A 22714-nucleotide genomic window follows, 5' to 3' on the forward strand; every position below is an offset into this window, starting at 1 on the left:
ATCGGGAACCGTAGGTGCAATCTGCACATGTAGGTAAGGTTTCGGAATGGGAGGGTCAATGTATGCCTGATGATCCATTATTGGGGTAAACCCATGAGGGATGGGATCAACTAACACCCGACGCACAACCATGTCCAAACATTGCAGCTGGCTCTTCATAGCCGATCTTACATAGTTCTCCCACTAATCCACACAACCAATTGAGATCATTCGCCTGAAGATGTTTGAAGGACAACCTAGGTGCAGTACACCATCAACTTCAATGCCATCATCTCCAAGGCAATGCAGCTCCTCCCGAGCCCTTGCAACCATGTCACTAAATGAAGGCCTATCATTGAATAGCACAGGCACGCTTTGCATGTCAAGAAACTCAACATATACATAGCGATCGCTTTCAACGGTGCCTCCATGATATATGGTCACTAGGTTATCCATCTATTTCAAACAAGTAACGAAACACATTTTCTTTAGTCCAAATTAGACGATAGATAGTACCTAACAAGTACTTTCTAACTACAAACTAAGTAATCAAGATAATAACTACGAATATATTTACAATGTACTCACTAAATAGCTAGATCATAGGTACATAACTAATAATGTAACTACATATCTAAGTAGCTATCTAACTATATCTATGTGCCCATGTGTCTATGTTTCTATCTATCTACATATATATCTCACTAGATCACTAACTAAGTCAACTATCTGAGTCATCACATTAACTAATAAATAACAAATACCAACTTAGTAGTTACATTGCATATTCATAATTTTTACCTGTCCGGACCGGCGAACGATGGGCGTGGGTCAGGCCGAAGATAGACGACGGTGGTGGCGCGACAGACGACAGCGCGCGCGGCGAGCGCGGGATGCCCGGGGCTACGCACGACGAGTCCGGCTCGACGGGCGCGACCTAGGGCCGATGGTGGAGGGCAAGGCGTGGCCAACCACGGGAGACAGCACGGCGAGGGGCACGGCGCGGGGCGGGGGCGGCCTCGGAGTGGCATGGGGTGGGGGGCACGGGCGCGGGAGCAGGCGTGGCCTCGGAGTGGCGAGGGGCACGACGCGGGGTGAGGGGCGGCCTTGGCGCGGCGACGGGCGCGGCGTGGGGCGGCGGCATGGGGTCGAAGCGGCGAGGGGCGCGGCATGGGCCGCGGGGCGCGGGAACGGGCGCGGAAGAAGCCGCGGTAGCGCCGGCTCGGCGGCGAGGCGCGGGCGCGGGGCGGCAGCATGTGGTCGACGCTGACTAGGCATGGGCTCGGTGCGCGGCGGCGGCGGCGCAGCGCGGGTTCATCGCGCGGCGACGATGGGAGGCGGTGGCGTGGCGTGGGGTCGGCACGCGGCGGCGCGGCGCGACGTCGAGCAGTGGCGCGGGCGCGGGCGAGCGGCAATGGCACGGCGCTGTGGCGCGGCGGCGCGGCGTGGTGGCCCAGTGGAGCGGCACGGGCACGGGCACGGAGGCGGCCGAGGTGGCGCGGGTGCGGAGGTGGCAGTGGCGCGGGCAAGGGCGGCGGCGGCGGTAGGGCTAGGACGCGGGAGGAAGAAGAGAGCGGAGCGGCGCGGGCCTTAGATATTTCCGAGCTCGGCGCCAGTCACTCTAGCGCCGAGCCCCCTGGCCGGTCATGGCCCCGTGTCCAGGTGCTCGGCGCCAGTGACGGTGGCGCCGAGCTCGGCGCCAGCCTCAATGGCGCCGAGCTAAGGGTCCATTTCCTGAATTCTTTCCGCCAGGGGTCTATTTGTGAGAAACTTTCAAAAAAGGGCCAAAATGTAAAAAATTCGGGGCGAGCAGCACCGTGGCCGCCGACCCAAGCTTCCGCAGCATCTTCTTATAGGAATCCTGCACCCAAAAGAGGGCCTTTTCCCGGCCATCGGATCGGCCGCGCAGACGACCCAGATCGTGCGAGCCCAGGTCTTTTTGCAAAAAAACTCTCGAACTTTAGTAGAATCAATCCGCAGTCCAGGCCTCCTCTCAGGCTTTTTTCATAAAAGCCCTTGAACTTTACCGAAATCATGTCCGACTTCTCCATTCTTCTTCTCTCTCCCCCTCTCCTCTCTTCGCTCTCTCCCGAGTACCGACGTGGGTAAGAGCAACAGCGGCTGTCCTGAGCAGGGCGTGGCTGCGGCCGCCCTCCGCCTCCCCCCCCCCGGTCAGTGCGAGGAGGTAGCAGGCGGACAACAGCAACAGGCAGCGGCCACATGCAGTGCCTCTAGCCCTGCTGCCTACAATTGGCTGGCCTGTTCTCCTGCCCCTTCCAGACCCGAGTCCCAACGCCGCTCCCGTCCCCGCCGAGCACCGCCCCCATACCCGTCCTCGCCCCTGTTCAAGATCCTATCCAGGCCGCGCTGCCGCGCGCCACCCCCACCGCCGTTTGCCGCCCGCTCCCCAATCTGAGGCTGCCCCGCCGCTCGCCATGAGCGTTAGATAGCGGCGCGAAAAAGAGGGCCACGCCCCCATGCTCGACCACGGCCACTGCGCAAAGTCGAGCGCGCGCGAGTCCGCCGCCTGGGCACGGCCGCGGTACTGGAGGAGAGCGGCGCGAAGACGTGGGCCGTAGCCCTTGCGCTGGAGGAGTGGAGGAGATGGCATCGAGTTCTCACCTGCGTTCACTACTTCAACCGATGCACACTCATCTCACACCGCTCGCATCCACTTGATCCAGCCGCTGGACCTGAAGGAAAATTATTCCACGACGAACTGGCGGCGGTCGCTCCTCACCTTGCCGATGCTCCTAGCGTCCCGTCCCCTCCCCTCCCCGTGCATGTCTCTGGCTGCTAGTTGATACATGCAGGCAACGAGGGGCGTGCCACACTGCGAGGTACGTCTCCTGCTACCCACCTCTGTCTATTCAAAGCACATACGCACAACAAGTGTTCGATGCTTTGACTCTATGAGATGATTGTTAGTTTGAACCTGAAATATATGTGCAGATAGATGACTGCTATTCTGTTAGTCACCTACCAATACACTATTGCCGTGACGGCACTTGATGCCATCTACGAGGACCTAGACGACTTTTGCCATGGTCTATTGAATCCATGCCGCTGTCTGGTCCACCTCCAGTGCTCATACTGCTGCATTACATTAAGATTATTTAAAATTTGGAAATTTGGAATGGGACAAACTATTGGTTTGTAGGCTTTGATATATGCTACCATTGTTTTGTTTGTGGGATGGCAGACTGAATTTTCTTTGGACAAAGCCATATGAAAGTACATACGTAAAACATTCTGCAATTTGGTTGCTCAGGAACATATTTACAGCAACATGTTAGGGCTACAGTATATGGAAATGCAGATTTGCTATATTGGACAAATGCATTTATCAGAAAACAACAGAACATGACATTATCAGACAGTATCTACTGTGAACAAAAGTACCCGTATGTATCTCTTGCTTTTATTTCTACAAGTCTTATCATTGTGATCTCCACACTAAGCATGCCTTTTTCTTTCCTTTTTAATTTTAAATTATCCCTGCTATATTGAGTGGTTACCAATCACTCGAGACGGGTCAACAACTAGCCGTAAATCATCATAGTGACGGATCAGTATTTGGAATTTGAAATTCTAAAGCATGGTGAAATTAAGATCTAAGGGACACTCCATCGTTATACACCGGTTACTACCATTGCTTTCAACGTTCTCAAAGGAACCAACATCGATATGGAATCCCAATGGCACTGGCTCGTTGAGATCCTTCCAGCTTGGGTCTCATGAAGTGTCAAGTTCTTGGACTGTTATGCATGGAGTACTCTTGCCATGTAAAGTTCTTTTAGTTATTTAATCCTCTTGGATTATGAACACCTTCGGCGGATCAAGAAATCTATGTAATGGTATTGTTTTCTTAAATTTGAGAACTTGTATGTTGGGTCAATCAATATACTTCCCAAAATTTTGGTGTGCTACACTATGCTGCATTTATACACATATTTTCACCTATTTTTAAAATACGCAATGCTGACTCAGATAATTTGTTGAATTTTAGAGTTCGGCTACAGCCATAGCGTCTCAAGATCTAGTAATGGTTTATACTTGACTACTCAAATGACTTGCTACCTTTCTTTCTTTTAACAAAAAGAACAACAAGGGATTTGCCATGATTTTTTTTAGGAGGCTTTGCAGAGATTTATATCAAGGTAAAGATCTCAGTGCTCTACTCAGCTTCCACAAACCCAACATGACAACATCGGCTGGTTTTATAAACACCGACAGTAAACCTCCCCTTTGTGTCAGCACCATAACACGAAATGAGACCCTAGCTCTAAATGAGACCTCTGCTTATGTAGTAGTTTCCTACGTTTTAGTTGCTCCCTGTGCTCCATGTTTTTACTGTCTTCCCTATCTAAATTTGACCAGATGTGTATATTGAAAAATACAATTTTCAAGGATACTAAATAGGCTCCATTGTTTAGTTCTTTTTTAGTATACATTATTTACATGATTGTAATTAGCTCCCATGTTTTGCCATACTTTGATAGCTTCTTCTATAGAAGTCAACAGCAACTTCCACTAGGGTTAACATACTAGATCAGGAGGGACACTATAGTGGTTGCACGCATATGCTGGTGGTGGCATGCGACGGAAGGCTGGAAGTTCCAGTTTGTGCCAAAGCAACCTCAACACTCCAAACATTTGAGGTCTGCATATGCTTAAGTGTGACATGCTTGAGCAAGCATCATTTTGTTATAAACTAACCTTCATAGATTTGGGTTGCAGTCTTGCAGATATGAGATGCATATACAACTGTTGTTACCTTTTGCTGTAGATCTATTATCCAAATATACTTCCCATTATCTTGTACAAATATATTTTTCTAGACAATTAAAAATTCTATATTGCCTCTTTTTGTAAGGACTGTTGTTGAAAATTAAGACTCGATGACAAATTTTTAGTCTGGCTCTGCCACATCATTATATCCTGTGGTACAATCTGTGTACATCAACCTTCAATATGGCCACGACGTATTCAGATTCACAAATGTGCGTTTGCATCTTTGAAAGTATAGTCATCAAAATTTTCACCATTAGCTTTTCCATGTGCTTGCACGGATACGCTTTCTGTAGCAGCATCACTAAAACTGGACAAGAATTGCTCCAGGGTTCTCTGAAATATTTTTTATATAATTTAGGTTCTCACCTTACCAGATAAGATTAATGTGCATTTGAGCCTTCTAAAAAAACTATATGTAATTCTTGATTCTTATCGTCCTCACGTATCTCCCTGTCCCTAATGATTCACATGATTATTATTGTATGAGTGTTTAAGTCTGCTTGCACCCATGTACTAAGCCATATCCAGTGTATAACACTCAAGTTGTGAATTGATGATTTGTTAAAGACATACTTAATCAGTGTAGCATGGTCGTCCGTTGTCTCCACAATAACACTGCTTCTGCTACCTCATGGTATTTCTTGGTTTCATACAACTAGCAAAAAAAACACCGTGCAACTTTGACAAATATATATATTAAAAAATATTAATATTTATGGTACATAATTGGTATCGTTGGAAAGATCTTTGAATCTTGTTTTTTAATAAATTTATTTAAAGATACAAATGTTGCACGTATTTTCTACAAATCGAGTCAAACTTACGGCACGAAAACTAAAAGCGACAGATAATTTGGGACGTAGAGAGTATGAACCTACGTTGTACACAACGATTAATACCTATTTCATGACAACCCCTTGAGAGGCAAACACAAATTAAACACTGGCCCAATCCACTATATGCATTTTGGCGCAGCAACGCCGCGCCCCTTTTTCTAGTCTTGCGAAAACTCAACAAATTATGGGCCTGGACATCATTCGGTAGGCTCAAAAGGGCCCAGTATATGCACAACAGGAGGAGAGTGGCAACGTCCATAGCAATCCATAGCAATCGCGGCGCCGCCTCTTCTGTTTTGGGACACCTCCGAAGTACAGTACCAAAGATGTGGTCTATGGAGCCTACAAACGTCACCAGTGGCCAGAACCTACAATGCATGGGGATATTTTGCAGTTCAAAGAAAACCACTGGGTGCCAACCACCACGAGGAACACCTGCCGAATAGCAAAATCTCGAGTCATATCCAACCCAACTAACACAGATACAGTGCATCCAAATCAGAAAGAACTCCTCGCTGACCATGGAGCTCGCCTTTTCTCAGGGCAAGATCACATGAACGACATGATACTTCACCTGATCACCAATGGCCACCATCCACCAAAGGGAGTGCAGAAGCTATGGTCTCAGGAAATTCAGTGTAACCATGGTTCATTCAGTAGACTCCGGAAACACATTGAAAGATGCACGCACAAAAACAGTTGGCACTCGCAATTCACTAGTCTAGAAGACTAGAACCAAGGCATGGGAAATTTGGGTTATTTCTTTCATGGCTGTCTATCGTATCTGACTTAAGCATGAAACATATATCAGTTACTTGATTCATACCTCACAGAAATCATATCACAGTCGCAAAATTAGTACTGAAAAGATACCATCGCTCACAGGCCTTTGAGCAGTAGCAAAATAAGGAAAACATTTAATATATACCTCAAGCGGAGCACAAACGAGGATGACAGAAGCACTCTACGATCAGTTGAGAACTTGGAAGCAAAGAAAAACGTAAAACCACTGCTATGAAACTGTAAGGGTGTTTATAAACTACTACCAGTACAAGAACTCTAGAAGTGGGCAGACATAAATGAGGTCCTAAAGCCAAAACTACAGGCCAATGTTCATACCAAGATCACAGAATGTCCACGTAAAATGCTACGAGATGCAACTAGAGTTCTAGACTAGAAGAGCATAAATTCGTCTCAGTGCTGATGCCATAGTACCAAAGCATAGAGAAACTTTTAACATAACACCAATGTTATGCCTCCTAATTGAGTGGCAATTCATCAATTAGTTTCCATTTTCCAGACATGAACAGCAACATACTTCATCTCATTACTACTAGCTGCTGCTGAGCTAACACTATTGCTAGCACCAGTCACCAGAGGAAGTGAAACCAAACATTTATACAGCATAGTCCAGGAATTTCAGTGTACCATACTACAATGATTGAGGCATTGTTTAGTTCCTCCCACTAAAGTTTACTCCACATCCCATCGAATGTTTGGACACATACATTAAGTACTAACTATACACTAAAAAAATAACTAATTGTAAAGTTTGCGAGGCCTGTTCACTTGTGCTATTTAGCCGGCTTTAATCCATATAAATCAGCCATAGAACAGTGTTTTTTTCTCACAACAAACCAACCAAAAGCAAATCAGCAGAAGCCGATTTAATACCAGCCGAATAGAGCCTAATTTGCGAGACGAATCTTTTAAGCCTAATTAGTCCACGATTTAACAATGTGATGCTACAGTAACACATATGCTAATGCCGGATTAATTAGGATTAATAAATTCGTCTCACGGATTAATGACGGATTCTGTAATTTATTTTTTTATTAGTATCCGAACACCCCATGCGACACCCGATGTCACCCCAAAACTTTACACCCTGGATTTAAACAAGGCCTGAGTCTCTAGCCTCTGAAACATAGAACATGGGTAAAAATGTTTGAATCTTGAAACACCCTGGAAACTACGAACAGACGTGTGGTGGCTAGCCACAACTGCCAGTCTCTGGCCAAACCACGAAAAATCTGTAGCATTTCTCTTAAGGGCAGCATATCATACCATGCTGCATCAGTACCTGATTTATGTTGCCCAGAAGTCACATACTCACATTGTAACCCAATCAGCAGTAGTGAAAGATATTTATCAGTCACAGGCATTTCAGAAATATCAGACAAATAAGCAAAACCTTCAGGTGTATATCATGCACAGCACAGCCCGGATGAAGAGAGCAAATGACATTCCACGATCAGTGCAAAACTTGGGAACAATCAAGTGTAAAAGCTTAAAAGCATGAACATTTATAAACCAGCACTCTAGAAGAGAGCACACATAAAGGAGATTTCAAAAGCCACAACAAATAACAGAAGCCAACTTCACACGAAGGTCACCAGAATAATGATAAGAAGGTACAGCAAGCTGCCAGTTGAGGTTTTAGAATAGCACTAACTCATCTCAGTGCTGACAGCTGATGCTGGTCATGAGTAGTACTGAGTAACTTGTTGATGCTCAGTGATGTAAGCAATGAATAAATTTTAATGTAGCATCTATGGTATACCTCATTGTCAACCTAAGCATATTAAAGAAGTTTCATCTCATATTTTAACAAGATTGTTTTCGTCCAGTGTGTTCCTGACAGTTGATCTAGATATCAATTTGTGTGAGCATTGCATGACATGCTATTTACATAACGTGCAGAAATCAATCATGGTCAAAATCAAGTGCACTATTTGCAAGAACTATTTAAAATTTGAAAATAACCATCAATTGCTAAACAGTCCTGGCATAGTTCACTTGATAAATTACTTTTCAAAGCACATCTAAATTTGTTAAGTCAATGGGCCGGGATGAATAAATTGAGTTCTCAAGCACAGAAAACAAGCATTTACAATGTTGATTCTGTAATTACGATGAATGTCACACATAGTAAGCAAAGTGTTAGCCCAGCAGTACAAACATGCTAGTACGTACCCTCTCAAAAGCGAGGAAGAATTTGCTATATATTGAAACAAGAAGATTTATGTACAAATTGTTAAGATAATTGTTCTTCCCAATCAAGTCCCAAGCATAAAAGCTGAATCCTGAAAAAATTCAAGACCATAGAAGTATGATTCTAGTGGCGTGTAAACATCCTAATGCGAATTCAATGAGTGAGGTTTCTCACTTCCATGGAATGATGGAATTGCATCCAAGACATACCACCAAGCAGCCTTAGCTCAAATTTGCATCGGTGTACCCAACTGTGGCGTTGAGCCACCAGCGGAACCGCGCCTCGCCCTCCGCCTCTCATACTCAGGGTCGTCAGTAGGCAGCTCGTACCGGCACACTGGGCACGTGTTCCGGATGGCAAGCCATGGGCCAATGCACGCCCTGTGGTAGAAATGCCCGCATGGCAGCCCTGTGGCGAGCTCCCCCTGTTCCATCCCTTCCTTGCACACAGCGCACCCCTGCGCAGCCTCCTCGCCTCTGACGGCCACCACCTGGAGCCGCTCCACCGCCGCACGCGCCGCCGGCGGGGCGCCGCCCACGTCCACGACGTGCCCCGGCAGAATCTCGAACTCGTCGTCCAGCGACGCCGGGAGCAGCTCCCACCCGACGCCGCTATGGAGGATGCCTTCGAGCTCCGCGTCGTCATCGCCGAAGTCGAACGGAGGCTCGTCGGAGAAGATCGAGTCGTCGTCCCCGCTGTCGATGCCCTCCATCACGCCCAGCATCTCCCGCTCGTCGAGGAATCCGAACACGTCAGCGTCGGTCTCTCCTTCTAGTCCTCCCCCTCCCCCTCCCCCTCCGCTACCGCCACCGCCGCTGCCGACGCCGGGGGCAGCGTCCGCGATCTCCTCCCACTCGAAGCTAGCGGCGTCTTCGTCGAGGCAGTCCCAGAAGGGCGGGGAGCGGGTCAGCGAGGGGGAGAGGCAGCGGAGGTCGGGGTCGGAGTCGAAGGAGATGGGAGACCCCGGGGTGGGGGTTAGGGTTTCGGGTTCGAAGCCCGGGGAGAGGACGTGGCGTGGGCAGGCGAGATCCAACTCGATGGACTCGGAGAAGGAGACGTAGGAGAGGTCTCCGAACCCGTCGTCGCCGACGTCGAGGAAGTGCTCGTCGCCGAAGTCCGCCATGGGAGGCGGCGGCGCCCGGTGGGGATGGGATTGGGTGGGGTGGTGCCGTGGTGGTGGTGGTGCGGCTGCCGTTGCAGTGTGACGTGTGAGGCGTGGCGTCCCCGTCTCTTGTTGGTGTCGGGTCTGGTCACTCCTCGCGCCCAGCACGTGGTACACGACACGCCTTCCTGCAGCATTTACGTAAACTCTGAATACGCCTTCCAGTTGCGTTTGCGTTCACTTGAGCCAAGTCAAATCGCCCGTCGCAGGCTCTGCAGCAGGAGGAGAACGAGAAGCGCCAGGCCAAGTGATCCAATCACCTGACACCACCTCGCCCTCGCGAGATTCCTAGGGGAGGGGGCCAGGCCAAGTCGGCTCTTGCGTCGACATCGACGGGGAGAATCAGCTGTGGGCAGGCGATGAACTGTAGCGCTTGACAGCGAGAGGGTTTGATTGGATCCATTGTCTGGCCGGTCTGCGTGCATCACCTGATTGCAGCTCTGCATTTCCTGGCTATAAAGCGACGGACTGGCCGCGGGGACTGGAGAGGGAGAGAGTCCTCCCATCCACAAGTCCTCAGTTTTTGCGGGATTGAGATCCGGCAGGGGACAGAGGAAGCTGAATTGCGGAAAGGTGCGTGTTCTCGGCTCTCTTCCCATCCTCCTTCCCTTGTGGTTTAATTTTGTTGTGGAAGAGAGGATTCTTGCTTGGGTAGGATTGGATAATCTGAGAGTTCATTTCTCGGGGTTCTGTGGCTGTACTCGGCTTTTCTGAGGCCAGTTTAAGTAGATGAAAGTTGTTTATTTCAGTTTGAGTTGCTGAGTTATGTGCTATCTGCGATGTTGTATTGTTTCATAGAGTAGTTGTTTTGTTGATGTGAATTGTGTTGGGAGAATGGATTTTGGGAGTGCTTTCGCAGGCCTACTTAACTAGTATCAACACCAAGACGATCATGTGCCATAAGATTTATTGTTAGGCCCTTTGGCTTTGGCTGTCCTCTTACTTTTGTTTCAGGAAGCTTATTTGGTGTGCATACTGTTTGACTATAACGGAAGACTTGTTATCCTAATTGTTTTGTTCTTATAATGGATCTACATTTCCATTGCTTTAAGACACTATGAACAGAAGACTTGTTATCCGAATTGTTTTGTTCTTACAATGGATCTACATTTCCATTGCTTTAAGACACTGCTCATACATATATGAGAAGATTATTCTGGGTAAACAATATAAGAAATGGAAATCAAAATAGGGAGTGCATAATTCAAAGAAATCTAGATCTCATCATAGTTATATTCTAGTAAAAGAACAATTGTAACTGGCTATTCAAATCAGTGATCTATTGCACCAAGTTTCTGACTTAAAAGTTTTCACATCCAGGAGGACAGAAAAATGGGGATTGGAGATGGGTCTTCTAATGGGAACCAGCAACCGGTGCATAAGGAAATACGAGATGAGACAACGCCACTTCTTCCAGTCAAGGTGGAGGAGGATGAGGGGTTTCATGAGTTCAATGGCACTTCATTCTCTGGGGCGGTTTTCAATCTGTCGACCACCATAGTTGGGGCTGGAATTATGGCTCTGCCAGCAAGTATCAAGATGCTGGGCATCATCCCAGGGATTCTGTTGATCATCATTGTGGCACTGCTCACAGAGGCATCCATCGACATGCTTGTCAGGTGCAGCCACCAGGGCAAGATTACGTCATATGGGTGGCTGATGGGAGAGGTTTTCGGACAGTGGGGGAGAATTGCGCTGCAGGGCTCTGTCATCATAAACAACGTCGGCGTGCTAATTGTTTATATGATTATCATTGGTACTCTTAAACTCAGCACTCTTCCATCTACTTCTAATCTTATTTTTGCACATTTGAGATGCACACTGAAATGACTAGGTATGAGTAGTTCTCCCAGTATACCTTTTAGTCCTTTTTAACTGACACGGTGACACAGCTCTTTTTGGGCATGCCTTTGGAGCCCCAAATCAATTTTTCGTAAGGATGTTCAGATAGAATGTATTATTTAAAATTCATTCCATAGCTTTAGGTATGGGGGTTCCTTCAGTATATTGCTTTCTGTTAATTCAAGAAACTCACCTATGACCTTCCTGATCTCTCCTGTTAGAGAGGGGGGGGGGGGGGGGGGGGGGGGGCGAGAGAGAAGGAAATATTCCCATTGTGCAACACCTTGCGCTTAAAATGAACAACTTATGCAACTGGCTGAGATTAATTCTGGTTCTTAATAATTTCATAGGTGATGTATTATCTGGAACAACATCAGACGATGTTCATCATCGTGGTATATTGGAGGGCTGGTTTGGAGCTCATTTGTGGAATTCTCGTCCCATTGTTCTTCTTGCCACAGCTCTTTTGGTGTTTGCTCCATTGGTGAGCTTTAAGCGTTTGGGTACGTGTACATGTTTGCATATTGAGAAAAATATCCTTCAAATATTCCCTATTGTTGGCTGCATACTAGTATAGCCTACCCCAACTTGTTTGGGACTTAAAGGCTTTGTTGTTGTTGTTGTATACTATTTAAAGTAAATCTTGTCATTTTTGCAGATTCATTGAGATACACATCTGCACTATCAGTTGCCCTGGCAGTAGTTTTTGTTGTAATTACTGCTGGGATTGCCATCATCAAGCTCTTCAATGGAACTGTAGCAATTCCCAAACTTTTTCCAGAATTGGATGGTCTTAATTCTATCTGGAATCTTTTTACAGCTGTCCCTGTTCTTGTTACGGCCTACATCTGCCACTATAACGGTATGCACTATCATTGTACAGATACTCTTCTGATTATTCAAACATTCGGATTCTCAATTTGTCATGTTCATGTTTCCACAGTTCACAGCATTGACAATGAACTTGAAGACAGAACACAGATCAAACCGATTGTGCGAACATCGCTGTTCCTGTGCTCCAGTGTTTACATTGCCACAAGTTTCTTTGCATATCTCCTCTTTGGTGAGGGCACACTGGATGACGTGCTTGCCAACTTTGACGCAAATCTTGGCATTCCATTCAGTTCAGTCTTTGATGACATAGTGCGAGTGAGCTACGCCGCGCATGTCATGCTTGTCTTTCCCATTGTCTTCTTTGCCCTTCGGCTCAACTTGGATGGGTTGCTCTTCCCAACATCAAGGCACATTTCTCGTGACAATAAGAGATTTGCCATCATCACCATCTCTCTCCTCACAGTAATTTATCTTGCTGCCATTCTCATACCAAGCATTTGGGATGCATTCCAGTTTACTGGTGCCACAGCTGCCGTCCTAATTGGTTTCATATTTCCTGCCATGGTCATACTTAGGTAACTAAATGTTTATTCTTGGTGTATATTGCCTACTGGCCAAGCCATTTTGTATAATACTTAATATGGTGACTTGAATTTCTGCAGGGATTCTTATGGAATCGCAACCAAGCGTGACAAGATTCTGGCTGTAACCATGATCGTGCTTGCTGTTCTGTCAAATTCTGTTGCCCTATACAGTGACGCGATGAACATCCTCCTTAAGAAGGAAGTGGCCTGAACTTCAGATTTCAAAAGTAGTCAGTGATGGATGAAGAATGGTCTCGTAATGCAAAACTCGATGAGACCAAGGAAGATGATGCACTTGGACTCCGTGAAGGAATGTTTTCTTTATCAGCACCTCAGAATTTGGCCACTTGAAAGAATCTGATGCTTGAAGTTTCCTGGTCTTGTGTACACAAATCGGCTCAGTGAGAATTGAGCCGCTTGAAATATATGTATGTATATTCTATGCGGAGAGTAAGTCTTGGAAAAAGCTTTCTCCACAATAATGTACAGTTATGCCAATTTCTGAGTTTAGTTAAATTTTGTGAAATGTGCACATGGGTGTCTTGTGTTGAATGATTCAGAATGATATGATTACATACGTCGCTACCATATCTGTTTTTGCCTTTCTGCCGTTATCAAGGAGCACCATTTTCTCGAGCACTACGCCAATCAATCACGAAAGCAAATTAGGCACTCGCGGCCAAGGATATTGCCGTGAGCTTGTGAGAGGGATCCCTGAAGAAACAGAGATCACTATTCTGAGCACATTATTTCCTGCAAATTAAACCCTCTGTTCGGATTCTTAGCATCAAGCGGGCCAATGAGCGCAGTGATAGAATCGTCGGGATCTCTAATCTCGATAGGCCTATCATTCTGTCAGTAGCCACCTGTTTTTATCATCAATCAACAAAAAAGTAGCAACATGTTTTCTGTCACTAGCAATCTGGTTTCAAGTAGCAAATGAGTTTGTTTAGGCAGAAACTCTTCACATAACGACCGTCCAATCAAAGCATGAAGATAGATTAATTACAGGTGGCGGGTTTACAGCCACAAGTTCCAGCGTTTAGGCAGGAATCAATCGTAATCAATTGATTGACAGGGACTCAAATGATGACATGTTTCAATGAACACCACAGTTTCATTTGCGTTTTGCAAGCTACCTCGTGAATTTTCTATTGTCTGTTCTCCACATCAGTCTACAGCAAAGAGTAGGTTAAAAGAGTGATTCAGGTTCACCAAGTCAGTCTAGCACTAACAATTGTTTATTCTCCAGCTTAGCCCATCTTGTGAACGTCGTTTCAACTTGCAACTCTGGTTCCTTGTATCTCAACATTTCTGATATCTTCCCACATCAAGCATACTCTAGCGTGAACCGACCAGGGTTCCAAACATCACATTTTGGCCAATTTCAAGTTTTTTTGGTGATTTTTTATTAGGGCCGATCCCAGTTGGTCAAACCTCCGGGTGGCATCCCCCGTGACCGGAGTTCGAATCCTTGGTCAGGCGAATTTCTCACAAGTAAATGGACCGGCCCTCTCACCGGGTAACGGGCCCCTGTGTGCAGGTGGGGTAAGGGGTTCGAGGGGTTTTTCGAGCTGAGTGAGAAATCCTCTGCCTTAAGCTAAAATAGCTCAGGGTGTCTATCTCCGCAACTCGAGTTTTTTTCTCTTTAAATTCTAGTTTGTGTTGTCTTCTTTCGACCGGAAACCTTAAGAGCATATTTTGTTTTTAGGTATTTCATAATTCCAACTCATTGTATGGATATATGTTCAATAATTATAAATACTTATGAAGATTTAAAATATCAATGGAATTTGGTGTTTTCGATCAAGACCGATAAAGACCTGATACCAAATCAAAAAAAAAACTCTACGTAGCTATTAGGTTCTTGTCGTGTAACATATTACATATCATCTGGTTCTAAGTTTTCGACTTTACATAGATATTTGTATTTTTCGTATATTATTATTTTAAGATTTTGTTATACTAGTTTTTTTAATCATAAGCTAAGTACCCGTTGACAAAAAGACATCTATGGTCACTTTGCTAATCTTGAGATTTGCTAGTCCTGTATTTTCAAGGTGCTTAAAGATATAATTATACATATGTATTTCAATAGGAATGGTATGCGTACATGTATTTAGGGCACGTTTGGCAGGGTTATAGATTCTCGTAGCAACGTTTTGGATCTAGATTATTTCTAATGAATCAGGACTACTTCCTCGAATTGTTTGGCTAGCTCATTGGATTCTTGAAACTGGAACTCGAATCAAGAGAAACCAGTTTTTTTTTTATGTTTTTCTCTACTTGTACAAAAACAAAAAAACGGTTCCAAGTGATTCTCTCTGAAATATTTATCCCTTCGTGACGTTTGGCAGTGATTCTAATAATTCTGCTCAGCTGAAACTCACTGTCAAACCCATCCTTAGTGTCTACGTGACTGAATGAAAAAGATTAAAAAAATCAAACGCACTGTAGCTGCTCAGCAGCTGAGTAGACTTCTCGCTATCTCTCAATTTAAAGGCCCAATATACTCGAGATTTGGCTTTTCTCAATTTTGTCAAATGGCCCAAGCCAAACGTAACGGAACTCCCGTGACATGTAGTAGAAACAAATCAAAGTGTCTTTGGGCTGGCTCTGGAATGGCTGCAACTTCGAGTTATATATAGATAGATCGATTGGAGTAAACTAGATTATTTTTTTAAAAAAAATATTTATATTCGGTCTAAACTATACACAAAATAAGTTATTTAAACACTCCCTGTATCCGAAGATTTCTTAAAGCTAGAACTATCAGCTTTTGAACTTGACCTCTACCCACAGAGCATAAGTAAAAAGAAAAACAAAGGTAGGAAAAAATAGTGACGCGGAAATGCTCCTGCGACTGTTATCTTTTCCTTAAAAAACCCAAGTAAGCAGATTCTATGTTAAAGAAACTAATCACTTGAATAAATATAAGCCGCAGCGGGCTACTGCTTCTTTGACTCCTCTCACAAATTACTATTTTTTTAATAAATTCGGCCTCTACAAGAGTTTTACACTCAACCATTCATTATTACATTGTTTCGGTCACCAGCTGATGTAGAAAGCTCACAAAAAGCGTCAAAAAAACGTCACAAATTACTATTTAAGCAACTGGCTACGGCTTATTTTAAGTGCAACCGAACATCATGATGCTTATCTAGCATTGAACTGTATACGTGGTACAAGCATTCCGATAAACTTTTCAAGATGCGATTACCCCTTGGATGAAACAGATACACTGAAGTTGAACTGTTGAAGCAGCTAGCTGCGAATTGTATCGAGATGTTTCACATCCGCTAGTGTTCTCTGCCTTCACACATCAAATTCCCGTTATCTAAGCTTAAGCTTCCCGTTGACGATTTGCACTGTCACTTGGAGACCGCTTCAACCCTGCTGCGCTTGACCTGCAAATTGGCATATGCAGTGCAGGATGCGTTGCTGAGCTGATTGTTTAGGTGTGAAGTGTCGTCGGACATTAAAAAGTTATTTTGTATTTCCAATGAGACGCGTCAGTAACATGCAACCCTTTGTCCCGTGCCTTCTGCTTCACGTCATCATCATATATTTGGATGAAAATTAAATCTAAGCCTCCAAATCAAATGCATATAGATGATCAAATTAAACAAGCAAGAAGCAACCTTGTCTCTGACATTCGCTTCAAAAGACATACTGTCACATCACATGAGATGATCAAATTAAAGGAGCACAGAGAAATGGAGTGTTTAACGTTAGTTAACAACTTAACCACCAGATGTCAACAGGGGAAAAAGCTAGCGCCCTGTTCACTTGGCTGATAAGCATGGCTGAAAGTATTGTTGGGCTGATTTGCCGTGATAGAAAAATATTGTTCGTTGGTTGAAAAAATACGACTAATAAGCCAAATGAATATAGCGTAGCACCTCATGACTGTATATTATATTAGTATGTAATAGTAATGAAGAGTGATCCCACTAACGGTACAAAATCAAGTGCCAGGTGGGGCCAGCACAAACTGGGCCCACTTATCAGGGACAGGCGTTACTGGCACCTCGAGTCAGCAAAGCAAGGACACACGCTTTTTCTGAAAGCAGCAGCGTCCTTTGCCGTTGCCGCCGCCGGCAGCGCTAAAGCGAGTTGCTTCACATGCTACCACCTCTCGGCGTCTTTTATTCAGGTCTTTTTTTCTTCTTCCGTTTTTCCACCACAAATTTGCCCCGAATTCGCGCGACATTGGGTTTCCAAACTCAAACCCTCCTCAAATTACGGTCGCCAGCTAACCAATCCAAACGGCGGGGCCCAGTCCGCATTAACAAACCACCCCGCTCCCGCCGCCCCCATCCGCTGCTCCGCTCCGTTACCCTTTTCCCCTCCGATCGCGGCGGCAGCTTCCGCGAAGGCCTCCACTAAAAAACCACGCATCTCCTAGTTTTTCTCCTCCGCCTCGAGTCCCGCCACCTCCGAGCGAGCCTGCCCCGCCGCCCCCGGGACCGGGAGCCCCAGTCCCCTAGCTCGCTCGCGCGAAGCTCCCTCTCCTCCCATCCCATGGGCGCGGTGGCGTCGACGGTGGCGGCGCGCTTCGCGTTCTTCCCGCCGACCCCGCCGTCGTACGGGGTGGAGCCGCCGCCGTCGCCGGCCGCGGCGGCGGCGGACTCGGAGGTGGTGGAGCTCAGCGGGGTGCCCGTGTCGCGGGGGCCGCGGCGTGGAGGCGCGGCGGCTGCCCACGAAGCGCGGCACCGAGGTGGTAGCCATGTACGTGCGCCAGCCCGGGGCGCGCCTCACGCTGCTCTACTCCCACGGCAACGCCGCCGACCTGGGGCAGATGTACGAGCTCTTCGTCGAGCTCAGCGCGCACCTCAACGTCAACCTCATGGGGTATGTATATATGTAACGTGCGCTCTCTAGCCCTCGCCGCGCTTTGCTGCTTCGACTGGACTGTGTAGAGATCCTATCTGTTAATATTACGCTTTGATGCTATGATGTTAGTATTCGGTTGCTTCATTTCATTTGGTAAACAGGAATACATATTTGAGCTCATTTTTGGGACGTTATTGTCGGCATTGGAGGTTTTGTCTGTGCTAGTTTAGAACTCGCGACTTGCCTGTTGGGGTGGCGTGTGCACTTGGGAATTGGGATCCTACAGTTAATCGTGCAATTCTGGGATCTGTAGCTGCTTTAATTACTTAATTAGGTACTTAATGTTGTACAAATCTGGCATGTCATTTGGATTGAAATTGTGATCCAGAATTTACCAAAACTGACTGGGGGGGAATTTAGTGTCCAAGGTTGTTCGTGTATTATTTGGACTGTGTTTGTGGAAGATAGTCTTAGATTATGTTGCTAGATTTATTTGTTTGCGAATTCATGTGTTCTTAATTGTTATATAAAGTCGGGAATGTCCCAAGCTGCAACAGTGCAGCTTATCTGGATGTGTGGTTCAGAAAGTTGCGCTATTCTGGTATACAGTAGGTGGATTTCATTGAGGCTGGTAAATGTTTGCTAGTGCATACTTAAGTTGACTGGAAAGTTTGGATGTTGATGTGCTGTACTATTGATTGAGGGGCACGTCTGCTTCATTGTCAGTACTGGAGTTGTTTGGAAGTTATTGGATTAGGGGAAAGAAGACGTTCATTTATATTGGCGCCTTTGATTATGAATCTTGTTTGACCTGTTATTAAGTTTAATAATTCCATTAGTACTTAGTACATAGAAATGCTATGTTAGTTGTAGTGGGACCCATGTTGGTTACCATTTTCTTCGCTAGAATTTGGATGACATCACTAATATATGGGTGTTAGTTGCTCTTGATCAAGATGACCATCCAGTTACTTACCCGAGCTACTGGAAGCTGTGTACCATTTTTTAATAAAACGGGAGGGGTTGGACCCTACTAGTTAATATATAAAAATAAATAAAAGAGAGTTTTACAAGAAATGAAAGAAAACACAAAATATTATAAGAATCCTTCAAGCCAGTGCTCAAGTTCTGCGAATTATTTTTTGTGCTCTATGGATAACCAAGGTAAATACCCGTTTGAAAGTCTCTTTACATCTTCGGATGTTTGGTTGAATGTTTTTGAAGATTAGACCATTTCAGACACTGCAGATATTCTAACTCATTACAATAATCTGTCCTGCGTCCGGGGCAGCTAGCCTTCGGGGTCTTTCTCGGCCCGTGCGCGAGAAGCTTCTTCTCAATGCAATGCCGTGGGGGCGGTCTTTCCCCTTTGGGTCGATTTTTTTTATAATTTGGTTACAACAGTTGTCCATTGATTTTTCTAGATCCAAGTTTTGATATTGTTTTTAATTTTGAACTCTTGCTCATAGCTTTTGTTCAATAGAGATTTGAGTGAATCAGGTTTTACTTAGGGAATTAGGTATTTCTGGTTTGATGGCTATGTTTAATAAAAGTGATGGGATGAGCTGTCGGTTAGAATAACTGAGTTACAGTGGATCTAACACTTGACCAATTTGAAATCTTGCAAATGGAGGATTGGTCTGCTCTTTTATCCCACTTAATTTTTCTGATTGGTCATTTTGTTTCTTATTGAATATATGAATTCCATTTATCACCGTATTATTATTTTTATCCTACTTTACCCTTTTTTGTGTATAGGCCTAGCTACAACTTAATATGTAGTTTGACTTTATAATTGGTGGTTGATTGCTAGGCATTATCTATGACTGTTTTAACCTTTCTATTGTGCTCATGATATATTTGCTCCTGATCCTTTCAGTTCCTTTAAACTTTGTATTCCTGCTATGCCCCATGTTAGTAACTTCTGATCCGTACATTTTCCTACAGTTATGATTATTCTGGGTATGGACAATCATCTGGGAAGGTATAAATTCAGCTTTTATCTAGGAAAGTACTTTCCTTTTACCCCTCTTCACATGCTATTTTATGAGTTCCAGCTCCCCTTGTGCATGACTGACCAATTTAATCCCATTTGATTCTGCAGCCAAGTGAGCAAAACACTTATGCTGATATAGAAGCTGTTTATAGGTGTCTTATAGAAACATATGGAGCCTCTGAGGAAAACATCATTCTATATGGTCAATCAGTGGGAAGTGGCCCTACTTTGGATTTAGCATCCCATTTGCCTCATTTACGAGCTGTTGTTCTACATAGCCCAATTTCATCTGGTTTAAGAGTGATGTATCCTGTAAAGCATACATATTGGTTTGACATATATAAGGTGATTAATTTACTAGATTCCTTTTAATTTGATCGTATACTTGATCTAATCTCTACTAATTTATTTACAGAACATTGACAAAATTCCTCTGGTCAAGTGTCCTGTATTAGTTATACATGTGAGTATTCCTCTGACAGCAAGTTTTCTTTAATAATGTTTAGTTCCATGTGCGCACATGCATGTGTCTTTATTGCCATTAACTTCTGTCTTGCATGTAGGGAACTAGGGTTCAAGGCTTTTATATATTTGATTTGATGGTTACATACCATTTTCCCACTTTGTTCTTTTCAAACTGTGTTCCGAGTTTCAAGCTTGTTATTATCAATGGTGTATTGGTGTTCTTACATTTTCATTAAGCTCTACACTTGTATGAAGCTCAATGGGGAATGTTCATGCAATTTTATTAAGGTCTACACTTTTGAGGTCAATAAAGTGGCTTACATATTAGGCATTATGTCTGTACCATCATACAATATAGTATTACACTACTTATTCTAGAGTTGTACTACAATACTGTTTTTAGTTTCCAGAATTGAAATCATAAGGTGCCTTTCGCCTTACAAAATCTGTACCAAGTTTCTGCATATAAATTCTGGTTATGGGTGCCATACACAAGGGGTTTTAACCAAGTCAGTGAATTATTCCATGTGCAGGGTACAGCTGATGAGGTTGTTGACTGTTCTCATGGGAGGGCACTATGGGAACTATCCAAAGTGAAATATGAGCCTCTGTGGGTCAAAGGAGGGAACCACTGTAATTTGGAACTGTACCCAGAATACATTAAGCACCTGAAAAAATTCGTCAATGCCATTGAGAGATCGCCACCAGTTAAAGATGAATCTCCAGAGAGTTCAGGTCCTTCAGATCCTAGTGAAACAGGATCCGAAAGTGCAGAGAGCTCACAGAGAAGCACCGATATCCGGGACAAACCAAGATCAAGCATTGATCATAGACCTAGCATTGATCGACGGGAGAAACCTAGGGGAAGTATAGACAGGAGAGATAAGAGCAGAAAGAGCGTTGATCAGCTTGACAAACCACGGGCTAGTGTGGATCAAACTGACAGGCCACGGAAGAGCATCGATCGGTTTGTATATACATTTTATTTTATGCTTTCTACTTTACATTCCCTTGTGGAATTTTGTTGTACTTGTAAGACGTATTCTGTTTCCTGTCTCCTGACTCTTGTAATGCCGTGATGTGACAGCTTTGGGGGGATGATGAGGTCAGTCAAATTGTGCAATATTGACTGTTTCACTGCGGCTTCTGGGAGCTGAAAAGATCGGAAGGTTAGTACTTGGTAGTGCCTCTTAGCCATCTGTATGTATTCCAAATTTTATAATTTGTTATTCAATTGGGTGTTTTTAGTGTGGCTGTTTAAAGGTGTATTGGTCTGAATGAGGGTTTGTATTTCTTTCCACTGAATTGTTTGTTCCTTGAAAGGAAACAGCCATAGTTTCCCAACCACTTCCTCTTTGTTTTTTCTTGAAGTCATTCACTTGTTACCTGATGTAGAACGAAGAAAAGCCTCCCTGCAAAGCAATGAGAGGCACTGTCTTTGCGTAACTGTAAATATGTTGTACTATTGCACCTTTTTTTTTTGGTTTTATGTTACACATTACACAGAAACGCTTTATAGATGTTGATCGGACTTTAAGTGGGGGTTTTCCTTTCCCCTCTTGTGGTCATGAATGAAAGCTTGCCTGATGATTGTTTACCATTATATCCTCGATGTTCTATTACTGCCCGATTTAGCGGCATCCTCCCCTTGCCACGCAGTCCGGAAACGTTCGTAGCCACGGGACATGGAGTCGCAGCAGCAGCAGCTGGATCCACGCGACGGCTGGGCTACCATGTCTACGACAGCAGCGTTTAGAGGCCCCGACCCACATGGGACGGCTACCTGCCGGCTGCCGTGCGGCCAACCGGCAACAACGGGAGGCGGTAGCGGTGGAGCGCGACTGTGCGAGCGAAGCCGCCGGGTCCGCGGGCGCTCGCACATGCTATCAGCGAGACCGGGGCGGTGAGGCTGGCACTGGCACTGGCACTGGCACTGGGACTCTTTGTTTGTCTTCCTGGACTAGGGTGGCCGGCCAGCTCTATACAGGTCTAAGGCGGTGCAACTCGCTATGTTTGTTTGCCTGTACGCGGTAGAGCCTGACTGGGCCAAGAATCTTGTTTGTTTGCCTGTACAAGTGGATACACCTACTCTGCATTTGAGCATATGTAACATTACCACCGTAGCTTCTTCTTCTGTCCTTATTGGCATTACAGCGAACACTTGGCGTGTGACGGCCACGCCGCCGCCGAGCGCGCCCAGGAGCAAGCCGTCGCTGCCGGCCTCCTCCACCGCTGCCCAGGAGCGCCATGGCTGGGCTGCGCACCGTCGTCGTGGCCCTCGCTGCCGTCAGCTGACGCGTCTTCGAGTTCCGGAAGGCCGCGGCCACTGCGCTGGCGACCTGCACAGCGTCTCCTCGACACCGGCGCCTGCGCCAGCGGCCAGCTCGCCAC

At 45.3% G+C, this 22714-nt stretch overlaps 2 protein-coding genes and 1 pseudogene across 2 annotated transcripts; 2 read left to right on the forward strand and 1 right to left on the reverse strand.

Annotated features, from left to right (window-relative positions):
- Window positions 1–8594: 8594 nt before the first annotated feature.
- LOC136527060 (uncharacterized) lies at window positions 8595–9823 on the reverse strand. Its single transcript, XM_066519680.1, has one exon. The coding sequence runs from the start codon at window positions 9725–9727 to the stop codon at window positions 8831–8833; it is 897 nt and encodes a 298-aa protein (XP_066375777.1). The 5' UTR covers window positions 9728–9823; the 3' UTR covers window positions 8595–8830.
- A 246-nt stretch (window positions 9824–10069) lies between these two features.
- Window positions 10070–13552, forward strand: LOC136527059 (amino acid transporter AVT6A-like). The gene is made up of 6 exons (XM_066519679.1): window positions 10070–10339; window positions 11087–11522; window positions 11959–12111; window positions 12267–12470; window positions 12552–13017; window positions 13105–13552. Exons 2-6 carry the CDS (start codon window positions 11099–11101, stop codon window positions 13235–13237), a joined length of 1380 nt encoding a protein of 459 aa, XP_066375776.1. The 5' UTR covers window positions 10070–10339; window positions 11087–11098; the 3' UTR covers window positions 13238–13552.
- A 3708-nt stretch (window positions 13553–17260) lies between these two features.
- On the forward strand, window positions 17261–21923 carry LOC136528024 (uncharacterized; annotated as a pseudogene).
- Window positions 21924–22714: the final 791 nt, after the last annotated feature.

This window comes from Miscanthus floridulus, chromosome 19 (assembly GCF_019320115.1).
Source record: "Miscanthus floridulus cultivar M001 chromosome 19, ASM1932011v1, whole genome shotgun sequence".
Classification (NCBI taxonomy): domain Eukaryota; kingdom Viridiplantae; phylum Streptophyta; class Magnoliopsida; order Poales; family Poaceae; genus Miscanthus; species Miscanthus floridulus.

Excerpts from the sequence above, each read along its gene's own strand:
- LOC136527060 (XM_066519680.1), bottom strand. The coding sequence starts at position 9,727 with ATGGCGGACTTCGGCGACGAGCACTTCCTCGACGTCGGCGACGACGGG.
- LOC136527059 (XM_066519679.1), top strand. The coding sequence starts at position 11,099 with ATGGGGATTGGAGATGGGTCTTCTAATGGGAACCAGCAACCGGTGCAT. Across the intron at positions 11,523-11,958 it reads TGTTTATATGATTATCATTG|GTGATGTATTATCTGGAACA; the intron begins GTACTCTTAAAC and ends ATAATTTCATAG. Across the intron at positions 13,018-13,104 it reads CCTGCCATGGTCATACTTAG|GGATTCTTATGGAATCGCAA; the intron begins GTAACTAAATGT and ends GAATTTCTGCAG.